At 35.3% G+C, this 20,807-nt stretch overlaps 1 protein-coding gene across 1 annotated transcript in view; it reads left to right on the top strand.

Moving 5' to 3' along the window:
• LOC107158270 (calcium-activated chloride channel regulator 4-like) overlaps nucleotides 1-20,187 on the top strand; it is a 25,652-nt gene extending 5,465 nt beyond the window's left edge. Inside the window, exons 4-14 of the mRNA XM_015504734.2 lie at nucleotides 1,161-1,269; nucleotides 1,903-2,080; nucleotides 2,513-2,731; nucleotides 4,744-4,971; nucleotides 8,413-8,590; nucleotides 9,997-10,103; nucleotides 13,511-13,726; nucleotides 14,242-14,509; nucleotides 16,255-16,425; nucleotides 19,079-19,321; nucleotides 19,683-20,187. Of these exons, the coding sequence (XP_015360220.1) occupies nucleotides 1,161-1,269; nucleotides 1,903-2,080; nucleotides 2,513-2,731; nucleotides 4,744-4,971; nucleotides 8,413-8,590; nucleotides 9,997-10,103; nucleotides 13,511-13,726; nucleotides 14,242-14,509; nucleotides 16,255-16,425; nucleotides 19,079-19,321; nucleotides 19,683-20,077 (2,312 nt within the window). The 3' untranslated portion in view covers nucleotides 20,078-20,187. The remainder of the gene's footprint in view (nucleotides 1-1,160; nucleotides 1,270-1,902; nucleotides 2,081-2,512; nucleotides 2,732-4,743; nucleotides 4,972-8,412; nucleotides 8,591-9,996; nucleotides 10,104-13,510; nucleotides 13,727-14,241; nucleotides 14,510-16,254; nucleotides 16,426-19,078; nucleotides 19,322-19,682) is intronic.
• The last annotated feature ends 620 nt before the right edge of the window (nucleotides 20,188-20,807 follow it).

The following is a 20,807-nucleotide window of genomic DNA, read 5'->3' as shown; positions in this document are numbered from 1 at the left end:
AAAGTATATATATATATATATATATATATATATATATATATATATATATATATACACACACACACACACACACACACAGTAAAATTTCTGTTAGAATTGAGAACAATGCAGGCTGAAATGACATGATTTCAATGGCAATAAAATCCTAAGTCAGAAGGGCTGGTTTTCAAGTGTGGATGGGAGATAGAGCAACCTGAGGAGGGCAGAAGGCTGCGGGTGGAACTTTCTAGAAGATAGTCACAGATGAAGGGAATTTTAAATTTTCTTAAAATTTACCAAAATCCTATAGTAGTACTTGATATGAGGGTTTTCCCCTCCACTGAAGGTTATAATTCCACTCCTACTAATCAGGTCTCATTTGCCCAGAAAATCATAAAATTTTAAATTTTAAAGATGATTGCATAAGCAATAACATAGAGATATTGTTAAAATCTAGACTTTGATTTAATAGGTTTAGTAGGTTTAGAGTGAGATTCTGCATTTCCAGCAAGCTCCCCAGTGATGTTGATGCTGCTGGTTCAGGACCATATTTTGAGGTCTATATTTTTCATTTTTTAGGTCCTTAATATTTTGAGGTCTTTATTTTTTAAATACCCAATATTGCATTCAATGTATATAAATAAAAATAATAATTATTTTATATAATTAATGCTTACATATACCATAAATGTATCAGTTTATTTTGACACCCCCAAAATTCTCTGTGGTCTATAATACTGTTTCCCAGTCTCTTCATTACCACTCTATTAAGAGATTTTTAGACAGATTTTCCTGATTATATCGAATGGTATCTTAATACAATAATTATTATGTATCTGATTGTATTGTTGGTGGAGTTGAAGTTTAGAGAACCATAAATCATTATATTATGTAATGTCTTTTGCTCTCAAGCTACCAAACCCCAAATATTTGTCTACTTTGATGATAGCATATGCTCCATAAATGTTTCATTGATTTAACATGTTGTGGAATAAAAAGATAATATACTATTTAACAGTATAGTCATTTAATACCATGGGGTTTTTAGAAACAAAAATGTTAGGAGTTATGAATATCTTCAATCAAGATATATGTTGTAATGGAAAGATCTTATTAAAATTTTTGAGATACAAAAATTTTCACCTGAATTATCATCATGCATTTGAAATAATTTCCTACAGGTAGATTGTTTGTCCATGAGTGGGCTCATCTCCGCTGGGGAGTGTTTGATGAGTACAACGAACAGAAGCCTTTCTACAGCGGCAAATCAAAGAAAATTGAAGCAACAAGGCATGGATATTTATATTCTCCTAATGACCTCAGGCTTTTAACTGTTTTTTTTTACTTCTTTCAAATCACAATTATTCATTTTTGTCTCAATGCAAATAATAGGCGCTATATTACAGAACTGCCTCTTTTTAGGGAAATTTATCTTAATGCAGTTGGTTTTCTATTTAAAATACACATAACTTTCATGGCAATTATTTGATTGGCATTTGGCATTTTGGTGTATTTTACACCTGTCTACCACAATGGCCAGAACTCATTTAGACTAAAATTGTACATTACATAGTTGGACTAACTACAAAATTGATCAAAATTATTTCTGTTTGTATAAAAGTAAACAAAGATGGTTAAGTACTTCTAAGTGTGGGCTGAATAAGAAACCAAATGCTCTAAGAAGCCAATTAGTAACTTCTTGGAAATGAATAGAGGTCATTTTAGAATGTCAATCTAGCATCACAGTTAATAAAAGACTGTCCTCTGGATTCTAAGATTAAGAAAACAAAGTGGTTGGGGAATCCACTTAAAACTGGGTGCCCAATCAATGATACATGTCCACCTGGGGAGAGGAACTTGTCACACAAGTGCAAACTAGTAATAACTAAATTGCCTCAAAATTAACTGTCACATATTTTTCAGGTGTTCCACAGGTATCACTGGCAAAAATAGAGTTTATAAGTGTCAAGGAGGCAGTTGTACAGAGAACTTTTGCAAAATTAATTCTACAACAAAATTGTATGAAAAGGACTGTCAATTTTTCCCTAATAAAGTTCAAACAGAAAAAGCATCCATAATGTTCATGCAAAGCATTGATTCTGTAAGTATGCCAATCATGATTTTCAGAATTTATAATCAAAGGGCATTTCTAGTTTTATTCATTTTTATTTTTATTATTTTGTGGTGCTGGGTGTCAAACCCAAGGCCTTATGCATGTTAGATGAGCACTCTATCCATTGAACTACATTCCCTGCCCCACATACCCTATTTTAAATTATCTGTCCAGGTGAAGTAAGGCTTAAATATAATAACATAGAGTTCTTTGAACATTGGCTGGTGCATGGTAAGCACACAAAAAGTGTAATCTGTTATCACTATCACTATTGTGGTAAAATTCCTTGATTCTCATTAATTACATTTTATTCAGTAAAAGTATATTTGCAGAACATATTTTAAATTTTTTCCAATTTTATACTTAGGCTTTTTTAGTACAGGGGATAACAAATTATTTTTCATTTTATTAATCTTTTAGGTGTTGGAGTTTTGTAATGCAGAAAACCATAACCAAGAAGCTCCAAGTTTACAAAACATTAAGTGCAATTTTAGAAGTACATGGGAGGTAATCAGCAATTCTGAGGATTTTAAAAACACTACACCCATGGCAGCACCACCTCCTCCACCTGTGTTCTCATTGTTGAGGATCAGTGAAAGAATTCTGTGCTTAGTTCTTGACAAGTCTGGAAGCATGTCTGTAAGTTCATGGGTCCATTTTTTCTGAAGGGTGGGAATGGAAATAATTGAATGCTAAGAACACACTGAACTCTACCTGTACCTGGGTTATTGTAAATCACATGGTGACATAAAATACCATCACTTCCTGTGATCATGAGATCAAGGTGTAGCAAAAAAATATTGTAGCAAAAGATGATATCAGCAGAGTTAAGAAGACCTAACCTAAGGATCTCCTTCTTTGTCCCACAGAAAATGGATGGTTACTAGGGGAAGATGTAGGACTTTAGTTGGAAAATTAAAACTAGACATTGAAATACAAAGTTGTTTTTAATTATGGTCCTTGTACTGAAAATGCTTAAGAGACATGCAGATAGAGTGGGTTAGTGGATGCTAAACCCCATTCCAGTTCAAGGAGCAAAAACAATCAGCAGAATTTCTAACATGGCTTTCTCTTATTTATACCAACTGTACAAGTGACCTCTTTATGCTTAAAGACACACACACACACACACACACACACACACACACACACGATATATAGCTAGATGCAGCCATTCATTCCATTATATTTTGGTGAATGGAAATCATTCTGTTAGGCTCATGTCCATGTCATTCAGATGTTCAGAGTCCAATACACAATTTTCTATCCCTTTTCTCACTACCTGAATGACTTATATTATTCTACAAAATTTGGGAGAGGCACCCATAGATGGGCTAGGTTTATAACATGCTGTAGGTTCTTCTGATCCTAACACTGCCCTGTGCTTATGTCCATTACTGTGCATTATATGGAAACTACACATGTCTTTCCCAACTAGCCTGGGAGCTCTTCTAGGAAGTGGAAATTTATTTGATGCACCTTTTTATCCGATGGCCTAGAACAGAGTTTATCACATAGGGACAGTCAATAAAAATTTGTTGAAATGTATGGACTACTAACAAGCAGATGCAATGTGATAAAGCACCCAGAGGATGACACATTTGAAGCAGAACAGAGCATGCATGCTGCAGGCCAGGAATAAAAACTTCAGCAAATAGGGAAAGGGTAGCTATTAAAAGGGCAGAGAAAGATACGATTAATGAGATGAACCACAGTAACACAGAGTTCCAGAGAAAGCAGCAAAATGCTATACAGCAACCCATAAAGTGAACAGTAAATGTCACTGAGGAAAGAAAATGCTCCTGATTGGCAGCTGAGGAGTCTTCCCGAGACAGGGTGTTGGCAGATCCAGGGTTAAAGGCAAAGTAAAGCAGCAAAGTGGTGGAGAATACTCAAATATGGGGGTATAGAAGTTTTTCCCTGTAACTTGTTCAGGAAGTTCAGAGAGAAACTTGGTTGTGGTTGTGGAGAGGAACCCTCTGAGTGTGGTGAGGAGGGATGGAGAGGACAAATTATAAAGAAGTATACATCCTCAAAAACCCAATACCAGGAAGAGGGATGTGAGTCCTGAAGTGTTACCAAAGAACCAATTCAAATTAATCCATAGCTGGAGAAGTGGTGGGGAAGGTTAGGAGAAGAGGAAAGGAGGGAGGGAGGGACTGGGATTCTCAGCATTTACTGCAGCTCAAGTAAGTTTTGCATTTTGGGAAGACTAATCCCCAGTAGTTGAACCATTTGAGTTCTGGGTGGAGGTCAAGATAGTCTGGTTGGATTGAGAGTTCTGGGATGTGATTTCATCCAAGGACAACAGGCACAGAGGCTCCCAGGAGGAATTAGAGAGGCTCTAAAATGTGTATCATCATTTGCAACTCAATCTCCTCCCTAGCTTCCACCTCTAACTTGGGTGGTTAGCAGCAGTAATCAGTTCAAGTTGAAAAATATGTGCTCCTTAATATACTGTATGTGTTCCATAACACACATAACCATATTTTTCAATTTTACAAATTAATAATTGCTTTCTTCAACAATACCAATTAATATTTATAGAAATTTCTTATCAGTAAGGTTTATCCACTCATTTTGTGTGATCTGCTATTATATTCCAGATGAAAACCACTTGTTGTTTTCTTGTCTTTTTTTTTTTAATTCAGCTTTATAATCGCCTCAATCGAATGAATCAAGCAGCAAAATATTTCCTACTACAGACTGTTGAAAATGGATCCTGGGTAGGGATGGTTCACTTTGATAGTGCAGCCAGTGTTAAAAGTGAGCTAATCCAAATAAAAAGTGACAGCGAAAAAAACAAGCTCTTGGAGAGCTTACCTACTGTAGCTCTTGGAGGAACTTCCATCTGCTCTGGAATTGCAGCTGCATTTCAGGTAAAACGCATATTTACAAATATGTATTTTTTCTTTTTTGTTAGTTTTTAGGACATTTTAATACAAAGTGCTTCTACACATGCTTTCTGCCTAATTTTAACATAATTTATCCTAAGAGGCACAGAATATACAGAAAAAAATTCAGTTCATTTTTAAATGAATCAGTGAATCAATGAATAAATATAGGGAAATAAATAAGTATAAAAATGTCATTACATTGTATGTCCAAGAAGGCCAGATATTTTGCTCTTGTTCGCATAGAAGAGTTGGTGAGAAATAAATGTCAGTTAAGTAAATGATAGTGTGTGGGCACAAAAGCCATCAACTTTGGGAGCAGTGAAGAAAATTACTTGGTGTGATTCCACTTTTGCCAGTTCTCCTTTTAGTTTATGTGGCATTCAGACAGGGCAAACTGATGCCTATCTATTAAGTAGGGACTATTAATCCTATCTAGTGTAAGCCACGTGAGTCAGGGCATGACCTTTCGCATCCGAGTACTGGCTCTGTTTATTAGCTTTGTAACCTTAGGCAAACTTCTTGGTCTCTATGGATTCCATATGCCTTATCTATACAATAGAGGACAGAGGAATGCCTACTCATAGGATTATTATGAAGATGATGTGAACTTATACAGTTATATACTTGGAATGATCTTTGCTGTATTATAGAGTAAATTTTATCCAAATGGTCATATTGAACACATCATTAATATCAACTGTCATTTTTCTTTTGTTTAGAAACCCTCCCTATCTCCTCACAGTCTATAAAATTAAGTCCAAATTCCTCAGTCTGAAGTTACTCCAAAGTCTCCTGAGGCTAAGATTACCCTCTTCTATTTTCCAGCCTTTTTCTCAGTTCTCCACTCCTGATGCTCTATGCCCCAAGAACTTACTGTGCACATTGCTCTCCAAGCCCCCTGTGTGCTAGCAGTCCCTGTACCTATCCACATGCAATTTCTCTACCTAAAATGCTTCCTTCTTTCCCATCTTGACATGTTAAAATTCTACTAGGTCTTCAAAATCCTCTCTCTTTTTAGCTTTTACTGCCCCTCCACCACCCTATAGAGTCTCTTTTATGAATTACATGGCCTTTTAAGTGTAGGTTTATAAAATGAAGACCTGCATCTAAATCTCAAATGTCACTATTAGCTTTGTGACACTAAACATGATTGACCTCTGAGTCCTTGAGTTCCTCCTTTGTAAAATGTGATAATGAAAGCCAGCACATAAGGTAGTTCATGTTTTCATTTATTCAACATGTATTTAATGTCTAGCTGGTATGGGCCAATCAAAGCTGCTTGTCTCTATCGTGTTTGCTGTGGTGTTTGCAAACAGATATTACCTCTAGGTGAATACAAACAGTAATGCACATTATGGAGACAGTGTTGCAAAATAACCTAGCAGTGTGCTATGATTCTGAGTAACTGGGAAAGGAGGGAATCACTTCAGAAAAAGAGCCGACTGAGGCCTTCCTTAAAAAGTGACATCTAAACTAAGACTTGAAAGATGAGAAGAAGCCAATGGTTTATGTCGAAAAAAGAGCACAAAGTTCCTTGGGAAGAGTTGGATAAAAACTGGATTATTCCAAGAAATGGTAAAAGCTGGTGGCACTGGAGAATAGCAAGTGAGGGGGTATGAAATGTGGTTGAAAAATTAAATGATGGCTAAGCATTCAAAACTTCAAAAATATATAAGAATTGTAATTTGTTTTAAGTACAACAGACAGCTACTAGGGCTTCTGCCAGAATCTGATTATCAATTTATGTCTTAGGAAGGTGATCCGGTTGCCCCACGTAAAACCAAGTGTAGGGAGCAAGAATGGTAATAGGCAGACAGTTCAGGAGATTGGGCTTCATAAATTACATACTGTGTAAAACATCAATGTTCAATAAATGGCAACTCTGTAATATGTCATCTCTCTTAAACTACAGAGTACTCTGTTATAGTATTTGTTGTATTTTTTCTTACTCATGTCTACATTTTCTCAGTCTCAAGACACAAAACTCAGTAGGGATTATTAAATTGAATTTAATTATTTCCATGAATGTAGGAACAATGTAGTTCCTACTGAATTTCCACACAGTGGCTGACCCATGGCAAGTGCTCAGTAAGTAATACAAAAAAGGGAGAGATGAAGGATAGAGAACGCTACTTCATCTTTGGGTCTTTGTTTTGACTTTGTGTCGGGGATATGATTTTGGAATGCTGTACAGATGTCATAAGTGTATAAAAGTCTTCCTCTTCAGTTGATTTCAATGTATGTCAGAGAATATTTCCCATGTATTAAAATATATATAAGTTGCTTTGCCTCAAGCCATAGGCAAATTGTAATATGGGTGGTAATTTTTCCCCTGATACCAGTTCTATTAGGGATTTCTATATTCTCAAACTTTTTCTGTACACATGTCTCTACTCCTTGAGCAAAGAAGCCACTGATAATCTGACATTTTTTTCCCTTGCTGGCTGGACTCAGTTTTCCAAAATGGTGCTCAAAGAAGCCACTACTAATTAAAACTGACAGAGAAGTTGAAATAGAATTGCTCTCCCAGGCTAAGTTCTCTTTTTCCTCTACCACAACCATCTAGATTCAGAACTCTAAGGTTCAAACTGCTAGACTTGTAGGAAAGCAATTCAATTGCAAATAGAAATCAACAAATATAGTTCATGTTGTCTTTGAATACCACTAATATGGTTAGATCTGTGCCAGTTACTATTAAAAGTAAAATAAAGTTATACAAGATCCCTAGCTCTGCCATGCTTAGAATTTAACATATCTTTTAAAAAAATATGATAAGAGTTTTCTAATTTGAAATCAAGACTTTTATTTTGAGTGCACTCTTTTTTTTTCATTTGTTCATTTCAGTTATATAAAATATTAGGGTTCTTTTTGACAAAATTATACAAGGGTGATATATAATCTGCTCCTAATTAGTCCCCAGTATTTTCCTTTATCCTCCCCCCTGTTCCCTTTAGTGAGGTAGATTCTTAATGCATTTATCTGAATATACAACAGACATTATACACTGAATTTTGTTGCAAGATAGTCCAGTCAAAGAAAGCAGTAAATATTACTTCCATATTATACAGTTAAATTTTAGGTGTCTGGTTGACTTTAATTTCCCAGGCTGAGACACCACTGCCATTTGGTCCAGGCAGGATTTTCCAGTGTCAGATAGCTTTAGGTTTTAACTCTGAAATGCCAATTTAAAAATGGTATCAGAAGGTATTATATTTGAATAAATATTCTCTTCAATGGGCAGGGTTCAGGAGGCAGGAAAAGGTAATGTTTAAATTTCCCCAGGGATTGTTGATTTCTATGATTTTATAAGAAACTATCTCCTCTATTCTTCACACTATGGTTTATTCCTCTATTTTTTTTTTCTAATTTCCCATTGGTCTTTTGGATCTAGGATGGTAATTGTCGTCTGAATTATGCTTGCAGGTGATTCAAAAGCTAAACCCCCAAATAGATGGATCTGAAATAGTGCTGCTGACTGATGGGGAGGACAGCACTACAGGGAGCTGTGCTGATGCTGTGAAACAGAGTGGGGCCGTCATTCATTTAATTGCTTTGGGGCCAAATGCTGACTCTGCAGTAACAGAGATGAGCATTGAAACAGGTAAAACATGATCTGTACATTCTAGACCTTTAATACCAATGTATATAAAGAGGCTGACAATTCAACAACTTCTCTTGAGCACCTGGTTTTCAGGTGCTGGGCGAAGAGTTGAAAACCCCAGTCAAACCAGATGCAATCTGTGTTCTAACAGTACTCAGCATTCAGTTGTCTGGAGTGGGAAATGAAACTGCAAATCAGATCACATAAGATGATAACATTCCTTGACAACATGCGAAATATCAAAGAATAAATCTCTATGTGAGAAAAGAAAGCCATCAGTTCTCCCAAGGTTGTAGAGAATAAGGGCAAGGAGGTCTGAGCAACGAGGAGATTTCTTTGCTGGGCCTTGAACAAGGTGTTAAATTTCTCCAGGAAGGAAAAAGGGAAATAATCAGGCCATGAGCAAAAAAAAAAAAAAAAAAATCATTGTGGAGTGACAATGTGAGGCAATCTATGGAAACAGTGGTATTCCTGCTGTGAGGTGCTTATTTGTGAAGCAGGCTGTGAGGTGGGAGGCCATGTTGGACAGAAGCTCAGCCAAAATATCCAAATAATAGATATTAACTATGGTAGCTGTTATTTTAGGCACACAGATGAATGATTCAGATTAAATGTTTCTAATGCCTTCTAAATAGCAGACAAAACATAATTCATGAGTACAAATTACCAAAATGGCTTTAATGTCACAAATATAAATGTGCTTGTAGTTGTACAGACTCATCATTTTAAAGTGTTTCTGTTTTGTTTTTGTTGTTTTGTTTTGTTTGAGACAGGGTCGCTTAAGTTGCCAATGCTGGCTTCAAATTTATAATTCTCCTGCCTCAGCCTACCAAGTAGCTAGGATTACAGGCCTGAGTTGCCATGCCCATTCAAAGGGCTTTTATAGCAAATGTCTAATTTAAATATTTTCCAAGTAGTACTTTTTAAACTTGACTCCACTGCTTACTTTTCTTCTATCGCCTGTCAATGATTGTCAGGGTACTGCAGCATCTTTCTAATATCTTTGTAATTTGTATATTATCATTCTAATTTGCTGTTTGATCTATACTTTGTAAAATCTAAAAACCGCTTTTTTTTAGAATTATATCCTATATAAAAGTGAATAATTCCCCGAAAGGGCTGTGTAAAGACTGCAAGCTTAGCCACGTGGAATTGTAACATCTTCTTTCATAGTCCATAATTATTTGATGTATTTCGGGTAGCTGAGATTTTGATGTTGAGATATTAAAATAGCTTCTGATACCATTTTTAAATTGGCATTTCAGAGTTAAAACCTACAGCTATCTGACATTGGTCTATTTTACTAATATATTCTGAAACTGATTTTATTTAAACTGTTACCTTATTAACCACTAATATGTACTTATTTTCTAGAAAGTAAACTGATTAATGCATTTATATTTTAGGAGGAAAACATGTTTTAGCTACAGATGAAGCCGTGAACAATGGCCTCATTGATGCTTTTGGGGCCCTTACATCAGAAAATGCTGATCCCACCCAGAAGTCACTTCAGGTCAGAGTTGCCACTCTTGGGGTTTTTGTGTTTGCATTTACCATAACTAAGCAGAAGAATTTGGTAGTCTTAAGTTTTGAGTTCTATATTTATCTCAAAGTAAACTTTTAATTAAAATCAAAACTTCTGCCAGAAATAGAAATTATTCTTTAGCTATAACCAAATTAAGTGCTAAAATGAGAGTAAAATAAATGGTGAGATAGCTAAGATTGTTTTTCATATTCCCATAGAATTTGATTAAGGGATAATGTTAAAATCAAATTACATCCATTTTCTTTTTTTTATTTGTATTTTTTGTATTTTATTTATTTTTTATTGGTTGTTCAAAACATTACATAGTTCTTGACATATCATATTTCATACTTTAGATTCAAGTGGGTTATGAACTCGCATTTTTACCCCGTATACAGATTGCAGAATCACATCGGTTACACATCCACATTTTTACATACTGCCATATTAGTAACTGTTGTATTCTGCTGCCTTTCCTATCCTCTACTATCCCCCCTCTCCTCCCCTCCCATCTTCTCTCTCTACCCCATCTACTGTAATTTAATTCTCTCCCTTGTTTTTTTTTCCCCTTTCCCCTCACAACCTCTTATATGTAATTTTGTATAACAATGAGGGTCTCCTTCCATTTCCGTGCAATTTCCCTTTCCTCTCCCTTTCCCTTCCACCTCATGTCTCTGTTCAATGTTAATCTTTTCCTCCTGCTCTTCCTCCCTGCTCTGTTCTTAGTTGCTCTCATTATATCAAAGAAGACATTTGGCATTTGTTCTTTAGGGATTGGCTAGCTTCACTTAGCATAATCTGCTCTACTGCCATCCATTTCCCTGCAAATTCTATGATTTTGTCATTTTTTAGTGCTGCGTAATACTCCATTGTGTATAAATGCCACATTTTTTAATCCATTCATCTATTGAAGGGCATCTGGGTTGGTTCCACAGTCTAGCTATTGTGAATTGTGCTGCTATGAACATCGATGTGGCAGTATCCCTGTAGTACGCTCTTTTAAGGTCTTCAGGGAATAGTCCGAGAAGGGCAATAGCTGGGTCAAATGTTGGTTCCATTCCCAGCTTTCCCAGGAATCTCCATACTGCTTTCCAAATTGGCCGCACCAATTTGCAGTCCCACCAGCAATGTACAAGAGTACCCCTTTCCCCACATCCTCGCCAGCACTTGTTGTTGTTTGACTTCATAATGGCTGCCAATCTTACTGGAGTGAGATGGTATCTTAGGGTGGTTTTGATTTGCATTTCTCTGACTGTTAGAGATGGTGAGCATTTTTCATGTACTTGTTGATTGATTGTATGTCCTCCTCTGAGAAGTGTCTGTTCAGGTCTTTGGCCCATTTGTTGATTGGGTTATTTGTTATCTTATTGTTTAATTTTTTGAGTTCTTTGTATACTCTGGATATTAGGGCTCTATCTGAAGTGTGAGGAGTAAAAATTTGTTCCCAGGATGTAGGCTCTTCTACATCCATTTTCTTCATCTAAATTAAAGCAACCATTTTGAATGAAAAACAACAAAAAAACCTCACCATATTTCCAAGCTTTCTTTACACTTCATTGTTACAAAATAAATTTAGACAAATGAACTCAACTGCCTAATTTGGAAATGGAAGAAATGTATCTTGGAAATAAATACGAGAAAGAAGGGTGAATGATTATTGTATCTACAAGGCTAGGGCTTCTCCCATATTTTCAACCACACTTTTCACTGGCATTTTATTTTACTCACCTCTCCTCTGAACTCAACTCTTTTTCTCATCTATATCACAATGACAGGATCATTTTCTGCTACTTAAATTCAAGAACTTTGATTAAGCTCTGGTTCTTCAATTCAGATCCCATGTACAATGTCAACAAAGCCTGTTTCCATCAAAATATATTTTTTAAAAAATCTGTTTATCTTCTTCCCAAAAGTCTATGTCATGCATCCTTATGTCAAGACTCCTGTGTTCAGTTTTTCTATTCATCAAATCACTATATACATTAAAACTTAGCATGATCACCTGGACAGACCTATTTTCCAACAATAAAGAGAGCATAGAAGGAGAGCTTGTGGCTTAGAATATGTACATATTGGTTTGGAGATTTAACTCAATAATAATAAACTAAAGATATATTTACTTAACAGGAGATGGAGATTTTTATAACAATGATTTTCAGAGTAGCAATCTGCTCACTTTTATTAGCATGATGGTATTTTGGGTTATGGAGTAAGTGGAAATACAAATGAGATTTCTTATTCTACAGAGAATGCTTCACCTAGGAAGCATGTAGTGAGTGAATTAAGTTGGATATTCTGTGACATTATGTTACCTGAAATAAGCCAGGCCCAGAAAGACAAAAGTGCATGATTTTACACAGTTGAACTCAGAGAAACAAAGAGTATAATGATGATTACAAGCGGCTGGTAGGATGTTGGGCTTGGAGAGATATTAGACAAGGATACAACATTTCTGTTAGATGGGAGAAATGAGATCAAGATATCTATCATACAAACATGGTGTTGATAGTTAATAACATGCATTATTTCCTTGAAAATTGTTCAGCATGAAATTAAGTCCTTTCACCATAAAAAAATGGCAAGGATGTGAGGTAATACTCATATAAATTAACTTGATTTAGCCCATCTATAACATGTATACTTTTCAAAACACCATGTTGTATATGATAAATTTATACCATTTTTGTCACTTTAAAAAATAATAATAAAGCAAAAGAGTTGAATCTCCTAGACTAAGTGCTATCCACAGAGATTTTAATAATTTCTTTAAAGTTTCTCTCTGAGAAGATCCTATCTTTTATTGGTCTTTTCTCAGAATTCCATCCTGTACACATTAGTTTCCTCTTTTGTATTTACTGTCCAGAGCTTCACTCTCTATCCTGTGAAAAACTATTTCAAGATTCCAAATCAGGGAAATGTATCCATGAGAGCTTTTCCCCAGTTATATGGTCCTTATTTATAAAGCTCTAATGACACATAAACATTATACTTTGGATCATCATGAAGAGGGGGAAACTGAGGATAACCACACACATACACAAAAACACAAACACATACACACCCCCAATAGTCCACCTCTGTCCATAGCACCTGTTAATACTAAAGACTGGCATGGGTGTTTATCCAAAAAACTGAAAAAAAAATAATAATGAGTTCATGCCCCCCAACTGTAAATGGCTCTTTTATATGCTGTTCTTCCCTCAGACCCTCTTATTTCCACATTTTCTAGCTGACAACTGCTACATACCAATGAGCTTTCAGAAAGAGTCCAAGTATAAGGTGGCATGCCATATAAAACATCGTATTCATATGAGAAATTGAGATTGATCTTTAAAAGAAAAAAAATAAAATTATTCTATTCTACAGTCATTGATTTTTAAAATGTATCTAAACAGCTCGAAAGTAAGGGATTAACCCTGAACAATGATACCTGGATGAATGACACTGTAATAATTGATAGCACTGTGGGAAAGGACACATTCTTTCTCATCACGTGGGAAAAACAGCCTCCCAGTATTTCACTCTGGAATCCCAATGGGACACTGACAGAAGCTTTCACACAGGACACTCTTTCCAAAATGGCTTATCTCCGCATTCCAGGAACTGCACAGGTAAGTGATCAGCTTTAAGGCATTCTCTGAATTTAAAAGCTGAAAATTCATTGTTTAATGTCATAAATGTGAGTATTGATGATTATATCATCTACAAAATTATTTTATCATACACTCTCTTAGACTTTGTGATCCTAAAGACTGTGGTGGATAGCTGGAAAAAGAAATAAAGAACTCTTGTATCAGGAGAAAATCTAACAAGAACCCTCACGAAAAACTATGGGAAGACTCTGTAGTTAGTGTGAAGATTGCTGTTGAGGTCAATGAATAAGACCAAAAGCAGACTGTCCAGTAATTACTTTTTCCAGATGAGATGTCACAAAATACAGACACCATACATGACAATAATGACAGTACCTGCCTGAACCTTAACTCACACCATTTTAAAACCTCAAAACCATCAAAAACCTGTGGATCATACTTCACACTTCTAAGATTTATTGTAGATTTGCATAGTGGGAACCAGGATATCATTTAACTCTGGAAACTTACTATCTTTCCACTGGAAATTTTAGGTGGGCACGTGGACTTACAGTCTTCAGGCCAAAGCAAACACAGAAATACTAACCATGACAGTAACCTCTCGGGCAGCAAATTCTTCTGTGCCTCCAATCACAGTGAATGCTAAAATGAACAAAGACACAAACAGCTTCCCCAGCCCAATGATCGTCTATGCACAAGTTCTCCAAGGGTATCTCCCCATTCTTGGAGCCAGTGTGACTGCAATCATTGAATCAAACAGTGGAAAAACACAAGTTTTGGAACTTTTGGACAATGGTGCAGGTAATTCACTGGTTTTATGAATAAGCCTATATTTTCAAAACTCAGGATATGGTAAGGGTCCTGTGTCAAAATGGGGCAGTAAGATAGATACCCAAGGGATGGGGAAATAGCAGGATCAGTAGGGAATTCTACCAGATAAAACCTACAATCAATGATGTTGACAATAAACGTTATTTGTTGTCATTATTATTGTTTGTCATTGGTCAGCCAATGATTGTCACCATTTAAGTAGATCTCATTCAGGCAGTTGAGGACAGCATCAGCAATGCCAGGCAAGTGTTTCATAGGGGAACATCACCAAGAAAGTCTGCTCAGAGACAGTTAAGCACAAGCAGCCAGATGAGATCTAGTGGTACTACCTGGGCCCCTGGTAGGAAAAGGGAAAGAAACAAGAGAACTCCCAACAACTGAAAAAATGACATGAGAGCTAAGACCCAGGGGCAGCAGGAGCTACTTGAAAAAAGGAGGGCTCCTCGCTGGGGCATCAGATACCAGTTGTTACAAATAGGAAAAAAGGAACTGTGCTGGCTTCTGGGTAAGAGGTCAGTAAGCAAGGAAATAAACAATTTGATTCACATCTTAATTATTACAAATTTGAATCAGTACCTTCCACAATGTAATTTATTCACTCTTTTGATAATACTGTCTTCAACTAGAGTTGGCTACTTATCCTTACATGCAACTCAATTCCTTCTTTAGGCATAATGATATTTACACAACTGTCCTTTGCCTCTTCTTTCCCTTTCCATAAACCCATCTGCACTATATTAAACTTACCTGCATCTTGTTTGATTTCTTTGCATTTTACCAGATGAATATTTAGCTAATTGGAAAGTAACTAGTTTGAAATGTCTTCAACTAAAAAGGCATTGGTGATTAAGAATGGCTCAATGAAGGCATTCTCAAACTTTAGTGTACAAGGGAATCATCTAGAGAGTTTGGTAAAATATTGAATGCTGAGGCCCTTCCAAAGTAGTATGAGAAATTTACATGTCTAAAAATCTCTAGATTTTTAGAGATACAGATATTGATGGTTCAATGACTTCACTGTAATACACTGTTTTAGAATTTTAAACTATGGGAAATTGTTTGGCAATTGAACAGGTAATGCCAATGCTTGTGTTATCAAGAAGTATACATATGATATAATATCCCACAAATCCTCCAATTTTTTTTCTAATAGCAGATGAGATTTTCCTCTGTCAGACCAGAAAGTTAATGGATCAGAAGAATAAAGGCTGGAGAAACGAAAAAGAAAGAGTTGTTGAAGATAAAGCAAAACAAGTAATGTAGTCAACTAGAGTGAGAAATAGATTCTATACAAAGTCACTATTTTTTCCTAGTGGGGACCTTTTTTGATTTAAACACAGGGATGACATAATATGACTAGCTAAATTAAGGTAAAATTGAAGCAATTGGCAGAGAAATGGTAAAAGCACTATAAAATATATGTAAATAGATTAAGGACAGGAATATGAGGTATTTGTTTACATATACAAATATAAATGTGTTGTATATGTGCTATATGGATATAAAGATATCAAAACAACTCTAGTATCAATTCAACTCTAGTATCAATATATTGAGCTGACAGAGCATAATAGAACTAGTCTCCAGAAGGTCAAACCCTAAATATGAAGCCTGGTCTAGGGGGCATGTTATAGAGGCCACAGCTTGTTGTTTGGGAAAATGCATGAATTTCTCTTTGTATTTACAATCATTTGTTTCTTCATTTCTATGATAAGGTGCTGATTCTTTCAAAGATGACGGGGTCTACTCCAGGTATTTTACATCTTATTCAGAAAATGGCAGATATAACTTAAAAGTGCGGGCTCACGGAGGAACAGACTCTGCCAGGCGAAGCTTGCAGTACCCACTGAATAGAGCTGCCTATATACCAGGCTGGGTGGTAGATGGTGAGTAGCTCATGGCATCTGAATTCATGTATAGATTGAATAATATTTGGGATTTGGTATAATTGAGGCTTCAAACATCTTACAACTCAAAATATAGCTTTTCCCACTTCTGGAATGAAGTTCTTGGCTAATTGCCTTCAAATTGATCTAAGCTTTAGAATAATGCCTAGCACCTAGTAAACATTTAAAAACTGTTAGCTAGTATTAGATCAGTTTGAGAAAACTTCATGATATCAACAAAAATATGCCAAATTTTCAGCTCAGGACATAAAACAAATCAATATGTTATGAGCCTAAGTATAAGCAGAATTTATCCCTCAGATTACATGTGCTATTAAAAATAAACATTTATTTGTAATGTTGTTTTCTGTTTGTTTGCCTTTAAAGTATCTTTTATATTTTAAAAGTTAATATGCACATTAGAGGAAACAGAAAAACACAAGGAAAGAACAAAGTCATGGAGTCACAAGTAGCTTAGCTGGACATGTCCTTTCAGAACCTGCATGTCCATATATAACATTTCATTTTGTGTGGTTGAAATCATAGTGTGAATTGAGTTTTTCTGTGCATCATAAATATTCACCAGTTCAAAATCCCAAAGCTACATGAGCATTTTTGATAATCAAGAATACTATACTACAGCAATACCTTCTGTTAGAAAAAAAATCGTAATCCTGCCTTTCCTGTGACAAAATTTTCACTCAAGGCAGAAATGGCAACAGGTCTCTAGATAGATATATTAGCAAAGTTTCAACTACAATAATGTATTCCTTTAATTCTCAATTAAAATGAGACTTAAAGCAACACAATACACCAAGCATAATGTTTCTCAGAAGGTTCTCTATCAGATTTCTACTACTAAAATACTAGCAAGAGAGCATGTCCCCAGTGAATTTAAGTATTCCTACAGTACAGCCAGAAGATGCACACACATCAGTAGCTCACATCAAAATGTAAATCTTTCAGTGTTTGCTCCCATGTTTACTTATGTGCTTCCTTCTGCCCCTCTGCTGCTAGCCTAAGGAATAAGTCCTGAAAAACATTGCCCAGAGATAAAAATAATTTCATGTCCAAGATGCATCTTTCCTATCAATTGTACCAAAAAGATATTTACAAGTTGGCTAATTCACTAGGTTTAATTTTTATGATATACTATCACCTTGGGCATCTAGAAAATTTAGATGTTATGAAATTTATGAAATAAAGTATGAACTTTGTACACAATAAGCACAAGTACATTACAAAAAAAATGCACATATAGATTTATGATTATGATCTAAAACAGACTTCCAGATATGGAGATGCTAGCAAATAGTCATTCCCCTTACCCTTCCTCCTATCCCTTTTCAGTGACTACGTACAGGACTACCACTAGGTTTAAGAGGTAAGCAAACAAAGGTCACTCCCAGAAGATAGTTCTTCCTTAAAGAATAATAATAATAATAACAAAAGGATAATCACATAGAGATTATTTTGCTACTTCTAATATAATTTTTGGTATTAGGACTCATCCTTTAATACCCGGAAATATTAACTAAATTATACATTTAACAGTAGCTAGAGAATCTGAACTAATATAAGGGGAACAGAAGAATTCTTGCTCCATACTTTCTTCTCTCTCCACCCTGCACCCAGTGAACAGTCAACACACTCTCCAAAACATCAAGTTTAATAACTCCATTCCCCTAAATTCCAACCATTCCTATACAGTAACAAAAAATATATAAAGGGCATTATTTCAGCCCTCTACTTTTGCCATAGGTTTTGTACTTTTAAACATCCAGAAAGACTAGATGTTTCCAATAAAGTACTTAAGTTTCCCACGAAACATACACTAGCACTGAATCAACCACACACACTTATTTAACACAGGCTAGACTTTAAAGCAAAGGAACAGAAATGAGAAAAAAAAAGACCTTTTTTTTTTTAAAGGTTAGAATGTGAAAGTGACTTCCAAACAGGAACATTATGGCCTGGAACCTCTCTCCTCATCTCTTATCAAGGCAGGGGTCAGATATATGCATCTGTAATGCTTAAAGAGAACTCTAATGATTTCAATTCCTAAGGGGTTTTAAGAACAATCCTTCCTATGAATTTTAACACAAAGTGTACTCAGGATGTTAGTTAACTAACCATACTTTTGTCATATACTGGAATGCTTTTTTTAAGTCAAAAGAAGAAATGTGTAGAGCAAGGTGATGATAAGCATGAAGAATGCATTCTTTGCTAACTTTCCCTTGCATAGTCACTTCTCTTGTGACTTTCAGGGGCTTTTTCTTAGCAATTAGAGTACAATAAGTATTATTCCATAGCACTTGCAGCATGGAGTGGTTGGAAGGAAACTGGTTTTTCCCCAGGTATATTCCAGCCTGAAGATAATTTGAAATGTAAAGCAAACTTTTTTGAAGGTATATATTGAATTTGTAGATAACATTATTCTCATGTGACAGTCTTTACTCCAAAGCAATTTATTATCCAGTTTTATCCTAAAGGAAACTAAAAGATGAATTATCCCACCAATTGGCACTTATGATTGTGTCACAGGCCTTACTAAAAATTTGACTATACACATGAAGAAAAAAAAAGGGAAAGACTAGTGGGATGAAGAAGGTGATTTATTTGCTCACTTTAAACTAGAAAATTTTTAATGCAGGCAAAATTGAACAGAATACAACAAGACCTGAAACTACTGAGGATACTCAGACAATATTGGAGAATTTCAGCCGAACAGCATCTGGAGGTGCATTTGTGGTATCACAAGTTCCAGACACTACAAATGTTCCCTTGCCTGACCTGTTCCCTCCAAGTCAAATCACAGACCTTGATGCCACATCTGAGGGGGATCAGATCAATCTAACATGGACAGCGCCAGGAGATAATTTTGATGTCGGAACAGGTAAGCATAAAGTATCATGTGGTTTCAACTTAAGTTAAAGGTGCTCATTGCAAAAGCAAGGGTGTATGGGCAGGTTAGGAAAGAACAGTTTTTGACTGACAGCTCACTGAACTTTTAATTTTATAATCTGATATTTTTTAATCAATCAAACGAGATATTTTAACATGGTTTTACTTCTCATGCAAAGATAGTAACATTTGGCAGAGCTTAAAAGTCAGAATTCAGGTTTATTTAAAAAGCAGTAACTTTTTTTGTGAGTATATACCATGCATAAGTAAACAACATTTTTGAGAGTAAATGGAAAGAAATTTATATGGTATCTATGCTACAGTTATTAAACTGCCTGTAATTCTTTTCTTAGTTCGACAGTATATCATAAGAATAAGTGGAAGTATCATTGATCTAAGAGACAATTTTGATGATGCACTTCAAGTGAACACTACCGACCTATCACCAAAAGAGGCGAACTCCAAGGAAACCTTTGCATTTAAATCAGGAAACATCTCAGAAGAAAACATAACCCACATATTCATTGCCATTCAAAGTGTAGACAAAAGCAATTTGACATCAAAAGTATCCAATATTGCACAAGTGGCTTTGTTTATCCCTCAAGCAGATCCTGGTCCTGATGAAAGCCAACCAAATCCTAATCCTGGTGAAAGTCATCCTAATCATGATTCTGGAGTTAATATTTCTACTGTGGTCTGTCAGTGGTGGGGTCTATTGTGCTTGTTGTGGTTGTTAGTATTATTTTAAGTACCACTATTTGTATCTTAAAGAAGAGAAAATCTTCAAGAAGACCTAGAACAGAGTTTTAAAAACAAAAGCAATATAAGTAAAGGATACTTCTGAATTTTTAAATCCATCCTGTGTGATTATAAACTTATAAAAGATATTTAAGAGGTCTAGAAAGGATATTGTGATCAAATATAAACATGCATGAGTTTGTGAAAAACTACCAATACTAAAGTTCAATAGTTTTATTTACTCATTTAATTTATCATAAGTAGTGATAAATAAAGACTTTTTTCATGTTGTCGCCCCAGTTGTGTATTATTTTTCTAATTCAAAACTTTCAGAAATATTTTCAAATTTTATGAAGAAGTTAAAATTATCAATTTAAGTATTTAAAGTACAAAAAGTAAATAAATGATAATTGTGAAAATTGGTTGGTTTGGTGCCATTGGTATAAATTGATGGCATCATATTCACCTAAAAGCTCTACTATAGCACTGGAATTTCTACAATCATGTTTGTTGCAATTTATGAAATATGGAAGGTACTGGTAATAAAAAAAATCAGATACCACCTATCTAACCATAGTTTTTCCTAATTTAGTTCGATTTAAAAATATACCTCTTTGGGGCTGGGGCTCAGTAGTAGCGCACTTGTTGGCATGTGTGAGGCACTGGCTTCAATTCTCAGCACCACATATAAATAAATGAAATAAAAGTCTATCAACAACTAGAAAAAATTTATATATATA

The sequence above is a fragment of the Marmota marmota genome, unplaced genomic scaffold, assembly GCF_001458135.2.
Source record: "Marmota marmota marmota unplaced genomic scaffold, marMar, whole genome shotgun sequence".
NCBI lineage: Eukaryota > Metazoa > Chordata > Mammalia > Rodentia > Sciuridae > Marmota > Marmota marmota.
Note: the sequence above shows the minus strand (reverse complement) of the source record. Positions and strands in the feature narration are given on the sequence as shown.